The following is a 21,662-nucleotide window of genomic DNA, read 5'->3' as shown; positions in this document are numbered from 1 at the left end:
TTTGCTTACTTCTAAAATGGGGGAACTTCCTGTGGGAACCAGTACTTGAGCTGTGTGGTTGAGCTAAATTGCTGCTTTGCTGCTGATTCCCTAGGGAAGACTTTTTGTGCAGCTCAGGGTTTAATGGTTGACCTTATAGGTACTTTTTGCTCTCCAGAGACTGGATGTACCTGGGTTGTGTAGAAACTCTGATCTGGGCCTGAATCTTTCATCTAACTGCACCCCATGCAATTCTGCATTCCCGACCAGTCTCCTCTGGAGATCCAGGATCAGCAGTCCTTGCTGTATCCCAGTATTTTCCCGGTGGGCCCATCTCCCCCACCGCCTGTGTGCCAAACGCTTCCCATGGGGCGGGCCATGCAACAGTCCCCTGCGTTGACTCACTGGCCTCTGAATGGCTCCCCTTTTTCAGCTGTTCGGGCTCCTCACTCCTGCGTGGGTCCACGGGAACCCTGTTAGTGGTCTTGCTGTCCTGGGGGCCACCAAAGTCCTCTTCTCGCCTTCTGCCTCCAAGTAACTCCATCTAAAAGGCACAGCTGCAGCTTCTGCTGGCTCCTGCTCCATGCGCTCCAGCATTAAAGCAGCCATGGGCCGAAACGCTGAAAGCAGTTTTTCCTTTCTCGCATTGTGGTTTCTCCTGCCTTAATGAACTCCGCATGGTTTCTCCCACTTTCATGAGTTCCATAGGTCTCTCCTCCTCTTCATCTGAGCTCCAGTGGCCCCAGCTTGGCTGATGTTACATTTTTATGTTGTAAATTCGCTAATTTGTAGGAGAGAGTGATGCAGGGGACCACCTATTCTGCCATCCTGACCGGAACTCGAATTCCTTAGCTTTTTGATATGACTTAGTATGAGTGTTCACCACTTTGAAAAGTCCAGTATCCAGAAATCTAAACATGTAATACAGATAAATTAGTGTGGGAGCATCCTCATTACAAAGAGTTGTTTTTCAAATATATTAGAAGTTTAGTTTATTCTAATCAGATGGGTTTTTAAATGTATAGAGTATAAAAGTGTTATTTACATGCAGTCTTTCTGGAGCACATCTTTTGAATAAATGAAGTCATTCTTGAATATCAAAATTTATCTAAAAAGCATATAGGTGTATTTATTATTTAATTTCTATCCTAATGATTGGATATATCTCAGGAAAATCACTGTATCAATCTAAGATTTCTAGTACTAATTGTTGGTCCCTAGCACTTATATTTTAAATATAAAATATAAGGAGGATTCAAGTAAACTTAACTCCTTGCTTTCTACTAATACCTTCTAAGATAGATAATACTAAAACACTTCATCTCATAATTATATTTTTAATAATGATGACTTTGAGGATCCCAATTATCATAACTTACTAAAGATTCTGTAATTATCGAATGGTTACTCTTTATCAGGCCAGTGGTGCTAGGTGTGTACATATAGCAGGGAACAAGATGTCATTCACTGTATAAAACTTACAGCTGAGCAGGGAAGAAAATAAGTAATTACAGTAAGGTAAGATAAATATTACTATAGCGAGTGGTATAGGAACATAAGACAGGGAGACCTGAAGCTTCCCAAAGTTCTGAGAAAATACAAATCAGTTTAATACTAGGCTCTCTGTCAGTCGGGATAAAAAAACCATTATTCCCCAGGAGAGTTACAGTCTCTTCAGTAATCAAGGGAGGAAATGAGTTAGCAAAGAAGAGTTATAGTATCTTAAGTAGTCAAGCAAGGAAATGAGTTAGCAAAGAGTCCCATATCAAGGTTCAAATTTGTCAATCCTGTGTCCATTCCAATTGGCCATTCCAGATCCTTGAGGCATTTTAAGATCGGAGGAACTGCTGGGGACAGTCAACATACTGGACACTTTACAAGTTATTAATCCTTAAAATAATACTATGAACCCCCCAATCCCACCCCAAGCCCATTTTGCAGATAAATAAATGTGGCCCAGAGAGAGAGAAGAATTGGCCCAAAATGACAGAGCCATAATTTGATGCTAATTCTGTTTCTATACAAAGCTCAATATTCTTCTGCTGCCCTGTGTCAGAAAAGACTGACAGAAGAAGTTATGTTTAAGAAAGCTAACAAAAAAAACCCCACAAAACTCAGCTACTCGCCTTCAGCAAAGAAGGAGGAAGCAGGAGTTACGTAACCAATTACAATAACATGCAAATAACCAGAACTATTTGAAATATTTATTTCCCTTCCTCTAGGCCACCTTTCTCAAACTAGGAGCATTGGGGCACATTAAAAGGTATTCCATGGATAAAGTATTTTCTTGGTCAGATATATTTAGAAAAAGAAGGTTAAACAAAGACAAATAGCTTACTTTACTGGGGACTTCTCAGAGTCTGTAATATAATAATGTGTGTTATGCACCTCCAAGCAAGAGCAAATATACTTGATCAGAAGAAAATACATCCCCACCACCACCCTCCCAGAAAGACTGTTAACATCATGTGGTGATGTTAGAAATACTGTTCTAAGATATTAAGTCTAAATGAAATGGATATGCTTTTAAATAGTGACACAATATCTTTCAAAATGTAAGGAACATATTAGTATGTATTCCGTCATGAGTGAATTATATTTGAAGTGCCTCATTATTTTTCACTTTAATTTTCTTTTAATTTATAAGAAATGGAAACAACATAATCCTAGAATAATTTAATGATTATCTTAACTAAAACTTGAAAATGATGAAAAAGCTTTCTGAATCTAAAATACATCATTTTCCTAAGGCTGGCTTTAAAAAAAAATTGTTGTTACTCTGCATTTGGGATTTTGTTCTTAAAACTTACCATAATTGGTAATACTAAGGTCAGTAGCAAGAAACTAAGACAGAACGAATATTCATAAGGATTGTGGGATTAGAACTAAAAAGCAAGCAGAAAAAAATATTTTAAAAGTATATTTTAAAGCTTCAAAGAGCTAACAAAATAGTGATGAATTATTTGATCAAGATCTGGCAGAGGATAAGATTTGAGAGAGATGAGACTAGTTTCTGTGGCTGCTTTTACCTAGATATGTATGACCCTGAAATACACAGTCTTATGATGCTAGGGAAATAAAAATCCAGTCCAGGTCCAACCAAGGGTGGGAACCCTGGTATACCCTGCTTCAGGCTGAGACCCTGAAGGGCTGAACCCTAAAGGTGAACTAAAAGAATCTCAGAATGGTAAGCTAACTTTTTAGCCTCTTTTACTTGGGGGGAATTTGCTGATTCTGGGCATGGGCAGGGTTCTGAGAAGCAGAACTACATACTGGAAGTGAGCTGCTGCTGGGCATAAGAAACCAGCAGAGCCTTTGTAGAAAATTAGGGGAACTCCATGCATACAGCCAGTTATCCCATTGGGACATTTGCCAGTTTCTGGGGCTCTGCAGAATGGGAAGCTACAAATCTCACTGGAAAGCCTTTGAAAAGAAGAGCAGGCATTTTGGCAGTCTCACAAGATACAGATTAGAGTTATGAGCTTGCCAGAGAGAGAAGCACCAGTGAATGCCAGGCTCTCAGTTGAAAACCCTGGAGGGCTTTATGCCCTTGGAATGGGGATGAGCCAAATGTAGCTTGAGCTTTAACAGAGCTACAGTCCAACCTCAACTCAACATAGCCCCTGATTGGATAATGCAGTCAGCAAGCATTACATGTGCCTAGTAGAGGGAAAGGAAACCTGCTCTGGAGGCATTATGTAAAAAGTTACAAGGAAGGACAAAAGAGAAGACAACATGACCAAAAATCAATAGATAAACACAGATACTGGAAACGGATCCATGGATGATCCAGATATTGTAGTCATCTAAAAAAAGGATTTAAAAATAACTATGTTCATGTTCAGTGAAATAGAAAAAAGGGCAGAGGAAATAGATAAAACAATTTCAACAGAGAATTGTGATATATAAAAAAGAATCAGTAAGATAGTATAGAGCTTCTCCAAAACATTAAACATAGAATTACTGTATGATCCAGCAATTCCACTTTTAGGCATATACCAAAAGAATTGAAAGCAGGGACTGAGGGCCGGTCTGGTGGCGCACTCGGTAGAGTGCGGCGCTTGGGAGCACGGTGGCGCTCCCGCCGAGGGTTCGGATCCCATATAGAGACCGGTCCGCTCACTGGTTGAGCGTGGTGCGGGCGCGACACCGAGGGTTGCGATCCCGTTGCCGGTCGCGGTACAGGCGCAACACTGAGGGTTGCGATCCTGTTACCGGTCACGAAAAACAAAAAAGGAAAAAAAAAAAAGAAAGCAGGGACTGAAAAGAGATACTTGTACATCAGTGTTCGTAGTAGTATTATTCACAATAACCCAAACGTAGAAACAACCCAATGTCCATCAGCAGATAAATTGATAAGCAAAATATGGTAAATACATACAATATTATTATTTAGCCTTTAAAAAATGAAATTCTCACACATGCTACAACATGGATGAATATTGAAAACATTACGCTAAGTGAAATGTCAGACACAAAAGGACAAATATTGTATAATTTCACCAATATGAGATACCTAAAATAATAATTACATATAAATTGGGAGAAAAATAAAGGGAGTTAAAGGTCTGAAAAGACGGCATTTTGAATTAGAACCTGATGAGAAAGAAGCAATTATGTGAAAATCTGGGCAAAAAGCATTTAAGAGGAAAGGACAGTGAGTGCAAATGCCCTAAGAGGAGAACAAGCTTGAGAAAGATGGTTGATGGTTTTATGTGTGGCTTATGAAAATCTGTCTCATTACTTTAGTCACACCAATATTTGATGTTAATTGTACAGTCCACTGAGCACAAGGAACTTCTTCGTTATCAGTAGCTCAACCATTATTATCATGTCAGTCTGTTGGAAAAAAGACGAGGCTGGAGTCAGCTCCAGCCTCACCCTTTCTTGTGATGTACTGTATGACGTTGGGTAAGTGACTTCACTTCATTGGCTTGCTTTAACTCCATGGTAGCAGTTTACATCAGTTTAACAATCATGGTCTATCTTGGCTTACGTAGATTTCTTCTTGTCTGTCCATCTCTGTCTTTTTCCCCTTCCATTTGTGTGTTAGGGGTCATGTCTATTGTAGTGGTTAAGAACATAAATGTTGGAATAAAAGAGCTTTAATTTTGAGTTCCAGCTTTGCCATTTCTGAACTGTATAAGCTTGGGCAAGTTACTTAGCCTTTGTAAAATGGAGATTAATGATACTCTCACATCAGGTGGTAGTAAGTATAAAATGAGTTCATGTATTGAAAGATTTAACACTGTGCCTGACACGTAGTAAGTACTCAGTAAATTATTATTATTATTATTATTATTACATTATATTCTCAAGTTCTTGGCCTTGAGTTTGACTGGGAGGATAAGACACACACACACACACACACACACACACACACACACACACACACATGACCTTGAGTGATCAGATGTTTCAGTCAGGGTTCAACCAGAGAAGCTAATATAAGGAGATTTATTGTAAAGACTTGGCTTATGCAGTTGTGGGTAAGCAAGCCCAAAACCCATAGAGTAGGCTGTCAAGAAGGCCAGGCTAGAACTCTTGGGCATGAGCTGAAGCTGCTTTCTACAGGTAGAACTTTTTCTTTTCTTCTTTTTCTTTTTTTTAAAAAGATGACCAGTAAGGGGATCTTAACCCTTGACTTGGTGTTGTCAGCACCACACTCTCCCAAGTGAGCAAACCAGCCATCCCTATATAGGGATCTGAACCTGTGGCCTTGGTGTTATCAGCACCACGCTCTCCCAAGTGAGCCACGGCCTGGCCCTAGAATTTTTTCTTCATCAGGGAAACTTCAGCTCTGCTCTTAAGGCCCTTCAACTGATTGAATAAGACCCACCTAGATTATCTAGGATAATCCCTCTTAACGTCAGCTGATTATAAACTTTAATGTCATCTACAAAATACATTCACAGCAACACCTAGATTGTTTGCTTCAATAACTAGGGATGATAGCCTAGCCAAGTTGATACATCAAAAAATCATCACATCAGGTTAAATGATTTAGTTTATACTACAAGTAGTTGTACTACAAAAATTTACAGATAGAATGCTCCAATGAATAAAGAGATTATTGTAGGTAGAATAGTGAAGACAGACTTTGTAGAAGAGATAGAACTTATTTTTTTTTTTTCCTTTTTTTTGTCTTTTTTCGTGACCGGCAATGGATCGCAACCCTCAGTGTCGCGCCCGTACCGGACCGGGACCGGCAACAGGAGCACAACCCTTGGTGTTGCGCCCGCACCTCGCTCAGCCAGTGAGCGGCCGGTCTGTATGTGGGATCCGAACCCTCGGCGGGAGCGCCGCCGCGCTCCCAAGCGGCGCACTGTAGCAGTGTGCCGCCGGGCCGGCCCCGAGAAAGAACTTATGCAGGGCCTTACAGAATAGAAAGAAATTCGAAAGGCACCAAAGAGTCTTTCTCCTTCTAATCTTTAACCAGGTTTGTCTTAGCACTTTTATCCCAAAGAGCAAGATGCTGATAAACATTAGTCCAGAGAATTCCTGGAACCATGCATAAGTAGCCACTGAACCACAGGCTTGGTTAGGCCTTTTGGCAGCCTGTAAATGAATGTAGTTTCCTCTTTTATAGTAAATTTTAAAAACAAACTTAGAATGTTGAACAAATCTGGTATGTATTTTATATAAATTATGTATTGTGTGTGAATTAGTCTAATTTAGTATCGTTTTTATCATTTGGACATTGGAAATCACTATAGAATATTAGTATTATTTCCCTGAGATGTTTTTTCTACCCAATGGATAATTTTTGTTAAAAGATATAGGGTAATGCTACAAAGTTAGAGGGATTCTTAATTTATCTAAGCTTCTAGGAAGCCAGAATCCAAAACTGGGATTAATTTTGCATATTGTACATTGATCTGCAATTTGAATTCAAGTTTCTTGTTTTCAGTTTTGTTAAACATATGGAACTTTCTACTCTCACACTGGTTATTTAGAGCTTACCCTAGTAAAATGGGTAATAGGCTTTTAAAACTCTGAGAAGGGAAATGAAGTGGAGGTGGTACATGCAGAAAAGTCAGGATTAACTCATGAAAGTTGTAAGGAATGAGAACTGTGTTCTGCTTGTCTTTGTTTAGAGGCAGCTCTCAAAAAATGAGAGCAGGGCCGGCCCGGTGGCGCACTGCTACAGTGTGCCGCTTGGGAGCGCGGCGGCGCTCCCGCCGAGGGTTCGGATCCCACATACAGACCGGTTCCCGCTCACTGGCTGAGCGAGGTGCGGGCGCGACACTGAGGGTTGTGATCCCGTTGCCGGTCCCGGTCCGGTGTGGGCGTGACACTTAGGGTTGCGATCCATTGCCGGTCATGAAAAAAGACAAAAAGCGAGGTGCGGGCGCGACACTGAGGGTTGTGATCCCGTTGCCGGTCCCGGTCCGGTGTGGGCATGACACTTAGGGTTGCGATCCATTGCCGGTCATGAAAAAAGACAAAAAAAAAAAAAAATGAGAGCAATCACTAACCCTAGCTAAATGTGCTTGGTAGGATCCATTTTTTCTCCTTGTGTTTTTTTCTTTTTCCACCAAGCTGATTGCATAATGTGTTATGTAATTAATTGTACATTTTCTATAATTATAGAAATCACTAATTCATTTGTTATTTCAGCAAATCCTGTTTGGTGTCTAACCATAAAGAAATTTTGCACAGTTTGACCCTGTGGGTGAGATTTCCTTGACATAGCATATTTCCCACTCCATATGGTGGGCATTCTGAGGCCTCACTCAGGAGCTTGAGTGAAACCTCCAGTAGGTATAGTTTAGGGTTTCCAAGAAATTTAAATCATATAGACCACATTCTCTGACCACAAATAATTTTTTTTTGAATTGGGGGAACAAATTCAGGTTAAAGTCCCCCAGCTCAAAAATGGCCCACTGCAAAAGAAAAGAGAAAATGAAATGACTGAAAAACTGTAAAAGCAAAAAAAAAAAAAAAGTAAAAACAAGCAGATATGTTTGGAAACTAAAAAGCTCATTCCTAAATAATGTGTAGATTAAAGTAGAATCACAATAGATGCTTAAAACTGAACAACAAAGATATACATCTCAAAACTTGTGGGAGGCAACTGACGCAGTTCTTAGAGGGAAATTTACAGCTTTAAATGCAATAATAAAAAAACAAGAGACTGAATATAAATACGTTTTATAAATAAAAAAGGAAAAAAAGAGGCAGGGAGAAATATTTCCATTCTATGGACTTCTCAGGACAACATTGTTTAATATTGATATCTTCTAACATGTTCTTCTGTGATTGAGAGTTCTGAGGTTCTACCCAGATAATAATTAGGAATCACTCACTACACCTCTCTAGTGAACCTTTGTGACTATTATATGAGCACATCCTTTAAAATGGAAGCATTAAAAAATGAAAGGGCCTCTAAATTTTATTACAGTCTCTTTTGAGATTCAATTTCTAGTGATAGTGGTTTATTGCTTAAAACAACTAGCTTAAAATATACTGAATTTAAGATATTCAGAATCATGTTTTCAATTAGATAATAATACATAAGTAACTGTATTTGATTTAGCTTTGCCTTTGCTTAAGATCAAGTATCATTTGACTTGACAGGTTCATTTTGTGCCATCATTCTATATATTTAAAAAGTACCGAAAAGGTTGATTGGTTAGCGCAGTTGGTTAGAGCACTGTGTTAGAAGACCGAGGTCAAGGGTTTGGGTACCCATACTGGCCAGACACCAAAAAAAACAAACAAACAAAAAGTACTGAACCAATCCTACTTGGAACATACTGTTTTTAAAGTACAAACTTAATTTTTTATTTTAAAGGAAAATACAGCCCTTTTCCCTTTATGCCAACTCAAGTTAGGTTACCAATCTCTTTGTGAACTTACAGAAAAATATTTACTAAACAAATTTATTTCAAATCTTGACAAACGTTAAGTCCTATTCTAAGGATAAATTACTGTTTAAATTATAGTAAAATTTCTGGTGGCCTTCATGTGTTATGCTGCACTGTTTTATATCATGTTCACCATAATCTTGAGACATAATTTTGTATCATTGTTATTAGCATAATTCCTGTGAAGCAATAAGCAGACTTAGAGTTAAAGCCAACTTAGAAGAAACAAGCCATCAATAAAACACCATGTTATTTTAGTTGAGCATTTATTATATGCTTACCAGCACTGTGCTCAAGCCTGAGGATACAGAGGTGAGACATGTCCTGCACTGAAGATGCTATAGACCAGTAGGGGATATGGAAAAATAAAAAGGAGGGGCACATAACTGAGTCTGGGAGCAGGGTTGCTACATGTAGCAAATAAAAATACAGGGTGCCCAGTTCACTTTGAATTTAAAAATAAACCATGAATGCCTTTTTGAATATAAGTATGTCCCAAATATTGCCAGTGAATAACAAATAATTTTTCCAATAGCAAATAATAGTATGTCCTTTGCAGTATTTTACTGGGCAACCCTAACAGAGAAGGTCCCCGAAGACTTTCTAGAAAAGGTTACATCTGAGCTGAATTTTGAAGAATGAGCTTGCAGGCAGAAGGAGGCAGGTGCAAGGCTTCAAAGATACAAAATAATACTACATTCCAGGAACAGCATGGCTGGGGCAGAGAATGTGAGGGGCAGTCTACAGAGGTGAAGTAAGCAGAGTCAAAATCATAAAAGACCTGATATGTCATGTTAAGGAATTTGCCTTTTATCCTCAGGAATTTGTAGGGAATCAATAGAAGTTTATAAGCAGGGAAGTAACTGATCAGGTTTATGTTTCCGAAGAATTTCTCTAGTTGTAGTGTGGAGAGTGGATTGGAAAGGAGAGATCACAAGCAGGGAGACCAGTTTTATGGCAGTTGTAATAATCCAGGCACAAAGTGGTGAGGGTGTAAGCTATGGCATTGGCAGTGGGAATGGAGGGGAAGAAACAGCTTCAAAGATTATGAAGGAGATAATTTGGTCACCAGCACTTGGTGACCATTTGAATTTAGGGGGCTGAGAAAGAAGGAATTTAGGACAGCTCACTGTTTTCTTTTTTCTTTTTAGTGGCTGGCCAGTAAGGGGATCCGAACCCTTGACCTTGGTGGTATCAGCACCACGCTCTAACCCAGTGAGCTAACTGGCCAGCCCTACAACTTGCTGTTTTCTCTCTTGGTACCTGAGTGGATGATGGCTCCTTTCACTGAGATAGGGAATAAAGGAGGACAGCCCTTGGGGGAGAGGAGGGCAGGAGACGGTGAGCTGTTTTGGATGGGTTGAGTGTGGAGTACTTGCAGGTGATCCAAATGGAGGCAAGAGGTGCACAGGAAGCTCTAGGATATTTAGCTCAGAAGAAAAGTCTGGGCTGGGATAGAGCCAGGTTTCCTCAGAGCTGTGGGAATAAATGCATTCATGACAGTGTACAGAGAACCCAAAGAAAGTAGAACAAAACGCTGGAAAACAATAATTTTTAAGATAGTGAGAAAGGAAGAGAACTCCTTATGGAAGACTCATAAGGAGTTGCCAGGGAAGAAGGAGAAAAACATGAGATGCCAGTTAGGAAAGAGTTTTTAAACAGCGTGATCAACAAGGACAAATACTGAGAGGCGTCAAATAATATAAGAATTGAATTTGCAAGTCACAGTTCATTGTTAAAAGTGTTATGAGTATTTACAAACTATACGAGGGTCAAAAGTCAAAATGTGTTGGATTGAGTTGGGATGGGGGAAAAACCTGTGGATAGTGGATATAGACTACTGTTTCTGGAAACTGTGCTGGGAAATGGTTTTTGTTGTGTTTTGTTTTGTTTTTAATTGGAGAACATTTACCATCTTAGCCATATTTAAGTATATAATTCAGTAGTGTTAAGTATATTCACATTGTTGTGCAACTGTCTCTGTAACTTTTCTTTTTGCAAAACTGAAACTCTCTCTCTTCCTTTTTTTTTTTTTTTTTTTCTTTTCTTTTCTTTTTTTATTTGGTGGTTGGCTGGTACTGGGGATCTAGAAAACTGAAACTCTCTACCCATTAAACAACAACTCCCCTTTTCCCCCCATCTAGTCCCTGGAAACCACTATTCTACTTTCTGTTTCTATGAGTTTGACTACTTATTTCATTGTCATAATGTCCTCAAGATTCATCCATGTTATAGTATATATCAGAATTATTTTACTTTTTAAGGCTGAATAATATTCCATTGTATATTTATACCACATTTTGTTTATCTGTTCATCCATTGATGGACATTCAGGTTGCTTCCACCTTTTGGCTGAGAAATTATTTTAAATGGACCTAAACCAGTTGGTCAGTCACACTCCTTAGATTCTATTTGAAAGATAATGGATCCTGACAAAGTAGGATTTATTCCTATAATACAAGTTGGTTCAACATTTGAAAATCTATCACCTTCTTTAAGGAATAGAGAGAAAAACTATATGATTATCTAAATAGACACATTTGACAAAATTCAATAAATTCTTAGCAAATTGAAGGGAACTTTCTCAACCTGATAAAGACATCTACAAAAAACCCATAGCCAACATTATATTTAATGATGAAAGTCTGAATATATTATCTCTTAGATCAGGAAGAAGGCAAGGATATACATTCTCTTTACTTCTATTCCACATTTTACTGAATATGTCACTGTAATGAGACCAAAAAAAAGAAATAAAAGGCTAGAGATTGAGAAGAAAGAAGGAAAGAAAGAAAAAGTGGAAGCCACTGAAAGTGTTTAGTATACATGAGGATTAACTACTCCCATACTACCTTATTACCAGTTTATAATGAAAAAATTTGTTATACATATAAACATTTATTCAGTCATAAAACACTTACTTATTTGCAATAAATTTATTTGCAAGCAGACACAAAATGTTTCATATAATCTGTCTTAAACCCATTAAAGTTCTAACTCTCTCCTTTTAGGTGCTTTATCATCTTGCATAAAAGATTTACTCAAGGCAAAAGCAAAGATACTTCAGAGGCAGGCTTCTGTTACCTTATAATTAACATCAGACAACTAGAAATTCTTAACCAGGGATTCTCAAAATATGGTCTCTTAGACCAGCATCATCAGCATCACCAGGGAATTTGCTATAAATGCACATTTTTAGCCCCACCCAAGGCTTAACTGAGTCAGAAACTCTGAGATTAGGGTCCAGCAATCTGTGTTTTAACAAGCCCTGCCAGTGACCTGAAGCTCCCTAAAGTCTGAGAACCTCTACTGTAAAATGATTATCTCTGGGTACCTCTCTAAAGATAAAGATTATAGCCTCGTCTGGTTCTTATAACTTCTTCATGAAAGGGTATAAAATATCTTGTATTTTATCTCATTCACATATTCTAGATACCTTTAATTTCACCAGTGATAGTCCACTTCTAACATTTATTACACTATTTAACAAACCACAGATTTCATCAATAAAATCCTAATTTTCTAATCAAATCTCAGAAATGGGTCAATGTTGATCAAGATAAGGAATATAAAGCACTTACAATAGTTGCCTCTGGAGCACTGGCTTTCTGATTAGAACTCTAGCCAAGCACCTGTGTATTCCTGATTAGGATATTAGACGCTTCCTGACTATAACTTGCACAAAAATATCATACTGTGTGTGCTGAAGAATGTTAAAGTAAGTTATTGGCATTATAAAAGAAAGGTAGGAAAGGAAAGAGTGGAGAGGATTCCTCTCTGTGTAGAGAGAGGGAGAAAGATTTGAGGACCTTTAATGGCTGAGAGAGAGAAGTCAGTAGAAAGGGAGAGAATGAGAATTTGAAGATAAAAGTGGGAGTGCAGACAATGGTGATGATTTAAAATAGTTGATATAGGGAATAGGAGAGGATATTGACTAGAGACATATGTAGGATTTTCAGGCATTGTTAAGGACCAATTCTGCTATTTTTTTCCTTAGGAAAAATTGATAAGTTTGTCTAGAACATGGATCTTAGAAAATTATTTAAAACTTAGTACTGTATACCTGTTCATTGTTATTGCCACTTTGCAGTACAGTTCCCATAGTTTATGAAATTATTCCTTCAACACAGGTGGGTTTTGTAAAATAAAGCCAAAGAGTGCCATCCTCTGGTACTATGATGTATGTGCAAGAAAAGAGGTGTTTAGAATCATCACAGTAAAAAAAAAATCTTAGGACTGGAAAAACCTTTGATGTTTTCTGCTGATTATCCTATTGTAAAGTTGGACATTCTCTATAATTTCTGTCTTTTTATTTAGAAGATCATATTACTGAAAGTGATTATAGTTTGTGTGTATAGCTCTGCCTGAAAACAAAACAGTTTGTGGCCAACCATCCTCTCCCTACAAGTGTGTGGGAAATTTGTTTTTGTTTGTGATGGAAACCACAAGCTGGAGAGCCTGTTCTTTGTGACTGCCTCTTTGTGCAGGGTTGGCTTGAAGCCTTTGCTCAAAACAAGAATCTGATCCTTGTAGCTGAATGCCAGACTAATCTTCACTGCTTACCAGTTTGCTAATAAGATACCTGGTTTGTGCTTTTTTTTAAAAAAAAAAATGTTTTAGACATTATGGAAAGGTATTAATTTTATCCACAATGAGGCTTAAAAACCAAAACCACTATGTTCTTTGTTTTGGTTATTTAATAACCATTTACTGAACACTTAAAAACCAAACTGTGCTGTGTGCTAGAGAGAAGGGGAAATTCAAAGATTGATGTGACCAAGTCTCTTGCCTTCAAATCATCTTACTTTCTAGCAGGGAAGATAACATGAACACAAATGATGTTAGATTTGGGAATATGAGGAAAGAAGAGGGGGAGAATATAGGCTCAGCAAAGAAATATACAGCCTCTAGATTAGTCATTGGAAGATGGGTGTTGTGGAAAGGGCCGTTTTTAAGTCTTGACCTTAAACAGAGTTCATGATAAAGTGTTCTCGGGATTCAGGAGCCCAAGATCAGGAAGTTGAAGATGATGGCTCTTTAAGTCCTATCCCAGAAGTTGTTCATAACAGAATGCCCAACTTCTGGATAAAAACCCAGCATATACTTCACTCATTCATCCATTTGACAGGTGCTTTTTATATGTATTTGATTGTGTGTCAGGCATTGTGCAAAGTCCTAAGGAAACAAAGATGAAAGTCCCAGCCCTGTTTTGAGTTGCTTGTGTGGAGGGGATGGGATATACCAGAGAGACCTCTAGTGGAAACTCTGGGGAGCGGCATTTGACCCAGCGGTTATTAAACCTCTGCATGTTCTTCTCCAACATACGTAATTCTAGTTGTTTTACCTCACTGGTTAAAAGCACAGGCTCTGGAGGCAGGTTGTCTGGGCTCAGATTCCAGCTCCACCATTAACCTATTTCTTCACCTCTTCTCTTCCTTTGCTTCAGTTTCTTTATCAATAAAATGAAGATAATGATAATGTCTAATCTATAGGAAGATTGTGAGGATTAAAGAGATACACATGCAGATCACTTAGAACAATGTTGGCATACAGAAAACAAAATGACACTCATGTCCCTACCCCCTTCTTTTTTTTTTTTTTTTTCCTTTTTGTCTTTTTTCGTGACCGGCAACGGATCGCAACTCTCAGTGTCGCGCCCGTACCAGACCGGGACCGGCAACGGGATCGCAACCCTTGGTGTCGCGCCCATACCTCGCTCAGCCAGTGAGCGGCCGGTCTGTATGTGGGATCCGAACCCTCAGCGGGAGCACCACCACGCTCTCAAGCGGCGCACTGTAGCAGTGCGCCACCGGTTCGGCCCCCTACCACCTTCTTAACAAATCTTAATCTCTTCCATATTTACTTCATTTTGAAAAAGAAGTAAAACACTATAGGTATGATAAAAGCTTTCCTTATCCTCCCCAATATCCTGCTTTCTCCCTCCTCAGAGTAACCACTATCTTGAATTTGGTGGGAGTCCTTGCCTTCATGTTTTTATACTTTCACTACTTGCATATGGGTACATAAGCAATATATAGTATTGCTTTGCTTGTTTTTAAACTTCAATAAATGGTCCTAAACTATACATATTCCGCAACTTTTTCTACTTAACATTATGTTAAGATTTTTCCATGTCGATATAGATGGGCCTAGTTCTTTCATTTAATCACTGTAAAGTATTTCATTCTATGAATATACCACACAATTTATTCAACCATTTTCCTGTTGATGGGCATTTACATTGTTACCCATGTTCCACTCTTACAAATAGTACTACATCCTGATGGCATCCTGAGGTCCTCCCAAAAATGTACCTTGGCCAGCTTTCTTTGAAGGGAAAGATTTTTGGTTACTAGTTCAATTTTTTAAGATGTTTATTAGTGTTACTTAGCTTTTCTATTTCTTCTTGCATTATTTTTTTATTTTTTTCTAGAGAAATTCTCTATTTCTAATATATCACCATAGTATTTTTTGTATTTTTCACTATCACTACCTTTTCCTTTCCTAATAATATTTATTTGTGCCACCTCATTTTTTCTCATGATCAGTCTTGCTAGAGGTTTATCTTTTTTGTTAAAGTTTTCAAAGAACTAGCTTTTGATATTGTTGGGATTTTTTCATTAATTTCTTTATTAATTATTCTACTACCTTTTGAAGTTTACTCTGTTGTTATCTTTAGGGTTTTTAAAGCTGCTTTAGTTGAGTGCTTATTTATGTACAGTCTCCTGGGGTTTTTTTGTTTGTTTGTTTGTTTGTTTCTGACCAGTAAGGGGATCACAACCCTCGGCACGGTATAGTCTGCACGACACTCAGCCAGTGAGTGCACCGGCCATCCCTATATAGGATCCGAACCCGCGGCCTCGGTACTACCAGTGCAGCACTCTCCCGAGTGAGCCATGGGGCCGGCCCTCTTGGTTTTTTATTATTGCATTTAAAGCTGCAAATTTCCCTCTAAGAACTGCATCAGTTGCCTCCCACAGGTTTTGAGATGTATATCTTTGTTGTTCAGCTTTAAACATCTATTGTGATTTCTACTTTAACCCACACATTATTTAGGAATGAGCTTTTTAGTTTCCAAACATATCTGTTTGTTTTTACTTTTTTTTAGCCTTTACAGTTTTTCAGTCATTTCATTTTCTCATTTCTTTTGCAATGGACCATGTTTGAGTTAGGGGACTTCAACCTGAATTTTTTTCCCCAAATTAAAAAAAAAATTATTGTGGTCAGAGAATGTGGTCTGTATGATTTAAATTTCTTGGAAACACTAAACTGTACCTACAGGAGGTTTTACTCAAGCTCCTGAGTGAAGCCTCAGAACTCCCATCACCTTTGCATCAATGAAGAAACATGCCAGTGAAATTGCTGGCCATCTGCTACCAAGCACATATGCCAAACAAATGGTTCTGCATTTCCTAAAAGTCCCCAGAGGTTGACCAGATGGAAGAAAGGCACTGAACATCTTCCCATGTGGCACCCACACTTGAGTCCGGGAACTAAATTGCTGTGCTCCTCCTAAAGCAGGTCATGGTCAAGGGCTCATCTAAGAACTTCTCTACTTTTGGTAGCTGAAGGGTAACGGCTTACAGGTGTTGACAGTGAACTCTGCACATCAGCAGGGCTCTTGATCTCTATCAAGGCTATCCCTATCCTCACAGCAAACTGTAGGGAGTGTTGGTAGGCGGGCCCAGTGGGCAGGTGTGAAGAGCCTGTGCCATTCTGAACAATATTCAGCAGTGATTAAGAGAATGGGCTCTGGAGCCAGACAGCCTGGGTTGGAATCCTTGCTTTATCATTTTGTAGCCATGAACAAGTTACTTAACAGATATTTGTTTTCTTATATTTATAATGGATATAACAATAGGTTCCCTCCCAGGGTTGTTGTCATAATAATGAATTATAGCTCTTGGAACAGTGCCTGGCACACAGTAAGCATCTAGTGACTGTCAGGTATTGTATTAACAGTTATTATTAATTCAATTCTCAGGCCTGTTTTCATCCCAGTCTTACATTTCAACTGGCTTCCACATTCAGTTTCTCCATTCATCTCTTGGTTGGCTGGAAGTCATTCTCTAATAATTTCTTCAAGAGATGCTAATAGTAATTATAATCTCCGAACCTTATATGTTCAAAAACATTTGATGCCTTTTACTTTGAAAGAAAATGTGTGGCTATGTAAAATAATAATAGCTACCATTGAGCACTTATTAAAGTCACAGGTGATCTATACTTATTATACCATCTAATCCTCATGATAATGCTATAAATCAAGTACTATTAACATCCCTTTGTAAAGACGAGAAAATTAGGACACAGACAAGTCACACTTCCTTTCCCAAAGACTTTGCTGGCATTGCACCACGGTTGTCTACCATTGATTGTGGCTGTGGAGAACCTGGGGCCAGTCTGATTGAATTCCCCTAAAAGGTGCTTTGCTCTTTTTGCCTGGATGCTGGAAGGATTATTTATTTTTGATGTCCAGTAAACTTCAGTTGTGTATGTTACAGGGGTCATTCATATCAGTTTTTCTTGGGATATTGTATTTCCTTTCAATCAGTGATTAAAGTGTTCTTTCATTTATATCATGTTCATGGTTGAGGGTTCGGATCCCCATACTGGCCAGCCACCAGAACAAAAATAAAAACAAAAAACACCAGATTCATTTATATGTTGTTTCCTTGAATTCTACTTCACATAGTTTTTTCTTTACCACTTGTTCCCATTCTTCCTCTTTTGCACATTCTGGATATCTTTTTTCTTCTCTATCCATAAATTAATCTCAAATTCATTTCAGTTCTTTTTAAATTTTCATTTCATTTTGCTCGCTTTTTTTTTTTTCTTTTTTTTGGGTGGCTAGCCAGTACAGGGATTGAACCCTGGACCTGGGTATTAGCAGCACCACTTGCTCATTTTTCTTTATCTAGTCCTAAGTCTTTTTTTTTTTTTTTCTTTGAGACCGGCCGCACCGCGCTCAGCCAGTGAGCACACCGGTCATCCCTATGTAGGATCCGAACCCGCGGCGGGAGCACTGCTGCACTCCCAGCGCTGCTGCAGTCTCCCGAGTGCGCCACGGGCTCGGCCCCTACTCCTAAGTCTTGCTGAGTTTTTATCCTTCTCTGTTCTTCTTCCTACTCCCACCCCCATTTATAATGTGGCTTTTATTTCTAGGATTCTTTTCCTTCCTTTCTGAGTTCTGGTAGCTTATTTTACATTTCCTTCTGTTGCCTCATCATTTGGTCTGCTTTGAGGTCTTATTTTAAACTGTTTTGGTAAGTCCTTGAATTTATAGCAACATGTTTGGTCTGCTTCATAGCAACATTTTTCTGGAAAACTTCTTTAACATTTGCTTTTCCTATTCCTTTCCTCCTAATTCTTGTAGATTTGCTATATAGATCTTTTGCTTGTTTTCTTTTGATTATTACTCATTACCGAGTGAAATGAGTTCCTTCTGGGAACTGAGATTGTAGTGAAGCTGCTTGTGGCCGTGTGTGTGTGTGTGTGTGTGTGTGTGTGTGTGTGTGTGTGTGTCTGTGTGTGTGTGTGTGTGTGAGAGAGAGAGAGAGAAAGAGAAAGAGAGAGAGAGAGGGAGAGAGGGAGGGAGGGAGAGAGGGAGGGAGGGAGAGAGAGAGGGAGGGAGAGAGAAGGTGAGACAGAGAAACAGACACACTCACAGATTGGTTTAGCTTATATATCTTCCCAGCAACTATAGGCTGCCCAATAACAGTCTCTCCCAACCCTACTTCATTAACAGATTGCTTCCAACAAAGATAACATTTTTAAAAATTTTATCATTCAGGCCTGCTTTGTCCTGCTTTGTTCATGTTGCCAGATGGAGTCCTGAGAAGTACCCACAGCTTGTGCTCCGTAAAACCTTTGTTGCAAACCAGTGGTGGTTCTGCTCCTCAGATGTACCACCTAACTTTGGTCCCCTGCCAACTTTGTCTGAGAACTGAGGCTACAACAGGAATTTAATCTCAGCATATTTCTGGGCTCTGGTGTAATCTCCACTGAATTTGGCAAGTCATCATTTATTGTGCCCATGGTTACATTGGTACCTTATTTTATCAAAGACAGAGTTTGCATTTCTTTTTCTTATTTTCTTTTTTGTTTGGGGGTGATCTAAAGGATAACAGGATGACAAAGGCAACTTTCTCTTGTTACTTTAAATTATTTTTTTAAAGTTTTTCATTTATTTTAAAACCAGAGCCATTTTTTAAAATAGAGTGCCTCTATTCTTGGGTGTATACTGTCTTAGTCAATTTTTTGTGTTGCTGTAACAGAACACCTGAGACTGGTAAAGAAAAGAGGTTATTTATTTGGCTCACAATTGTGGGGCATCTGTGACTGGCATGAGCTTCAGTCTGCTTCTACTCACAGCGGAAGGCAGAAAGTGGCGGGGCAGCCAGTGGGTGCAAGGAGATTGCATGGAGAGAGAGGAAGCAAGAGAGAGGGAAGGAGGTGCCAGGCATCGTTTAACAAACAACTAATAGAGTGAAAATTCACTCACCACCCCTCGCCCAGGGAGGGTATTAATCTATTCATGAGGGATCCGCCCCCATAACCCTAACACTTCTCACTAGACTCCCAACACTGCTACATCGGGGATCAGACCTCAACGTGAGCTTAGGGAGAACAAACATATCCAGACTGTATCAGGTCCCATACCACCTCGGACCATTAGTGGGGAAAATTGTTTCAAACTCCCGTGCACACCCCAGTCAGTAGCAACTAGCTCTCTCATCATCATATAGCTAGTAAGTGACAGCTCGTATTCAAATATAGGTCTGTCTAAATCCAAAGCCTGAGTTTTTTTCGTCATAGAACCTTCTCTTAATGGATATAGATATCTCTTTATGATATCTTTTTTATGTTTCTTCTTATGAACATTTTTCTGTTAACTACTTTTTTATTTCCTGGTTTTTAGTGTGACAAGTACAAGACTGGAGTTATTGATGGGCCCGCATGTAATAGTCTTTGCGTTACAGAAACTCTTTACTTTGGAAAATGCTTATCCACCAAGCCCAACAATCAGGTATGAACATTATAAACAAACATTCCAGAATGACAGTGTCCACTAATTTTACCTTAAACTAAAGGCATTATTAAAAGAGTTCTGGGCCGGCCCGGTGGCGCACTGCTACAGTGCGCCGCTTGGGAAGCGCAGCAGCGCTCCCACCGAGGGTTCGGATCCCACATACAGACCGGCCGCTCACTGGCTGAGCGAGGGGCGGGGGCAACACCGAGGGTTGCGATCCCGTTGCTGGTCACGAAAAAAGACAAAAAAGGAAAAAAAAAAAGAGTTCTTGAGGGGCCGGCCCGTGGCTCACTCGGGAGAGTGCGGTGCTGATACCACCAAGGCCACGGGTTCGGATCCCATATAGAGATGGCCGGTTAGGTCACTGGGTGAGTGTGGTGCTGACAACACCAAGTCAAGGGTTAAGATCCCCTTACTGGTCATCTTTATATTAAAAAAAAAAAAAAATTCTTGAACCAGAGCTTTAGGACATTATATGTATTTCAATTTTGCATGCTTTAATTTATTCATTCAATGCATATTTATTATTCCCCTATCCCCAGTATATTCCAGACACTGTTTTAGTTACTAGGAATACAATGGTGATTAAGATAGATCAGATTAGTTCCCTTATGTACTTTACATTATCTTAGAGAGGTGGGAGAAACAGTGTATAGATAAACAAATAAAATAATTATGGGGCCGAGCCCGTGGCACGCTCGGGAAAGTGCGGCGCTGGGAGTGCAGCAGCGCTCCCACCGCGGGTTCGGACCCTATATAGGGATGACCAGTGCGCTCACTGGCTGAGCATGGTGCGGCCGGTCTCAAAAAGGACAAAAAAAAAATAAAATAAAATAAAATAATTATGGAATATGGTATGTTCTATATAGGAGATACACAGGGTGAATTGATAGGTAGGTCTTCAGGGAATACCTTTCTACGATAACATTTGCATTCATACATGAATGAAGAATTGAATTACAGGCATGAACAAAGGACAGGATGAGCTAAATCACAAAAGAACTACAAACAGATGATAAACATAATGGAAAAAAGTTCTACTTATCAAAGAAATATAAATCAAAATAGGATACTGTTGGACTAGAAGAAAATACAACAAAATATCTTTGGGCAGTGGAAAATTACATTTTTACTTTCATCTTATTATTTCTAAATTTTCCAATATAATATAAGCATTGCTCTTATAGAATTATAAAATAATTTTTAAGTTGACGGTATTAATCATATTTAAGAGGATTTCTAAAACAAAGTCCAACATTTGAGTGTCTGCTGTATGCCTGGTACTGTTTGAGGCAGTGGGAGAGACCACGGGGAACAAGATAGACAAAGCCTCTGGCCTCCGTGCCTTACATTCCTAATGTGAGAGAAGACAGGTAACAAATGAATCAATCAGTAAATAAGATCATTTCAGACAGTGCTAAAGGCTATGAGGAAAGTAAAACAGAGTAATCAGTTAGAGGTGACCTGGGGGTGGAAGAGGAATCTGTTTTAGACATGGGGTCAGAAAGACTTTCTAAGGTGACATCTGAGCTGAGACTTGAATGAGGTGAAGGAGCCAGTCACATGAACATGAGAGAGTACGTCACAGGCAGAACCAACAGCAGGTGAAGCAGGTCATGAAGCAAGAACAAGCATGTTAGGTTCAAAGAACAGAAAGACCATGGGCCGGCCCGGTGGCACACTGGATAGTGCGCCGCTTGGGAAGCGCGGCGGCGCTCCCGCCCGAGGGTTCGGATCCCACGTACAGACCGGCTCCCGCTCACTGGCTGAGCGAGGCGTGG

The 21,662-nt window shown here is 39.3% G+C and overlaps 1 protein-coding gene and 1 non-coding gene across 4 annotated transcripts in view; one reads left to right on the top strand and one right to left on the bottom strand.

Annotated features, from left to right (window-relative positions):
* The window catches only part of FAM69A (family with sequence similarity 69, member A), a 50,584-nt gene that overhangs the window by 23,988 nt on the left and 4,934 nt on the right, over positions 1 to 21,662 (top strand). For all 3 annotated transcript variants that reach the window (XM_008580327.1, XM_008580328.1, XM_008580326.1), the window contains one exon: positions 19,771 to 19,878. In XM_008580327.1, coding sequence (XP_008578549.1) covers positions 19,771 to 19,878 — 108 coding nt within the window. The remainder of the gene's footprint in view (positions 1 to 19,770; positions 19,879 to 21,662) is intronic.
* TRNAI-GAU lies at positions 10,005 to 10,079 on the bottom strand. Its single transcript has one exon. It is a non-coding gene; the product is annotated as a tRNA-Ile (tRNA).

This window comes from Galeopterus variegatus, unplaced genomic scaffold (assembly GCF_000696425.1).
Source record: "Galeopterus variegatus unplaced genomic scaffold, G_variegatus-3.0.2 Scaffold2065, whole genome shotgun sequence".
NCBI classification, from domain to species: Eukaryota; Metazoa; Chordata; class Mammalia; order Dermoptera; family Cynocephalidae; genus Galeopterus; species Galeopterus variegatus.
The sequence above is the reverse complement of the archived record's forward strand: the minus strand, read 5'-3'. Positions and strand labels throughout refer to the sequence as shown.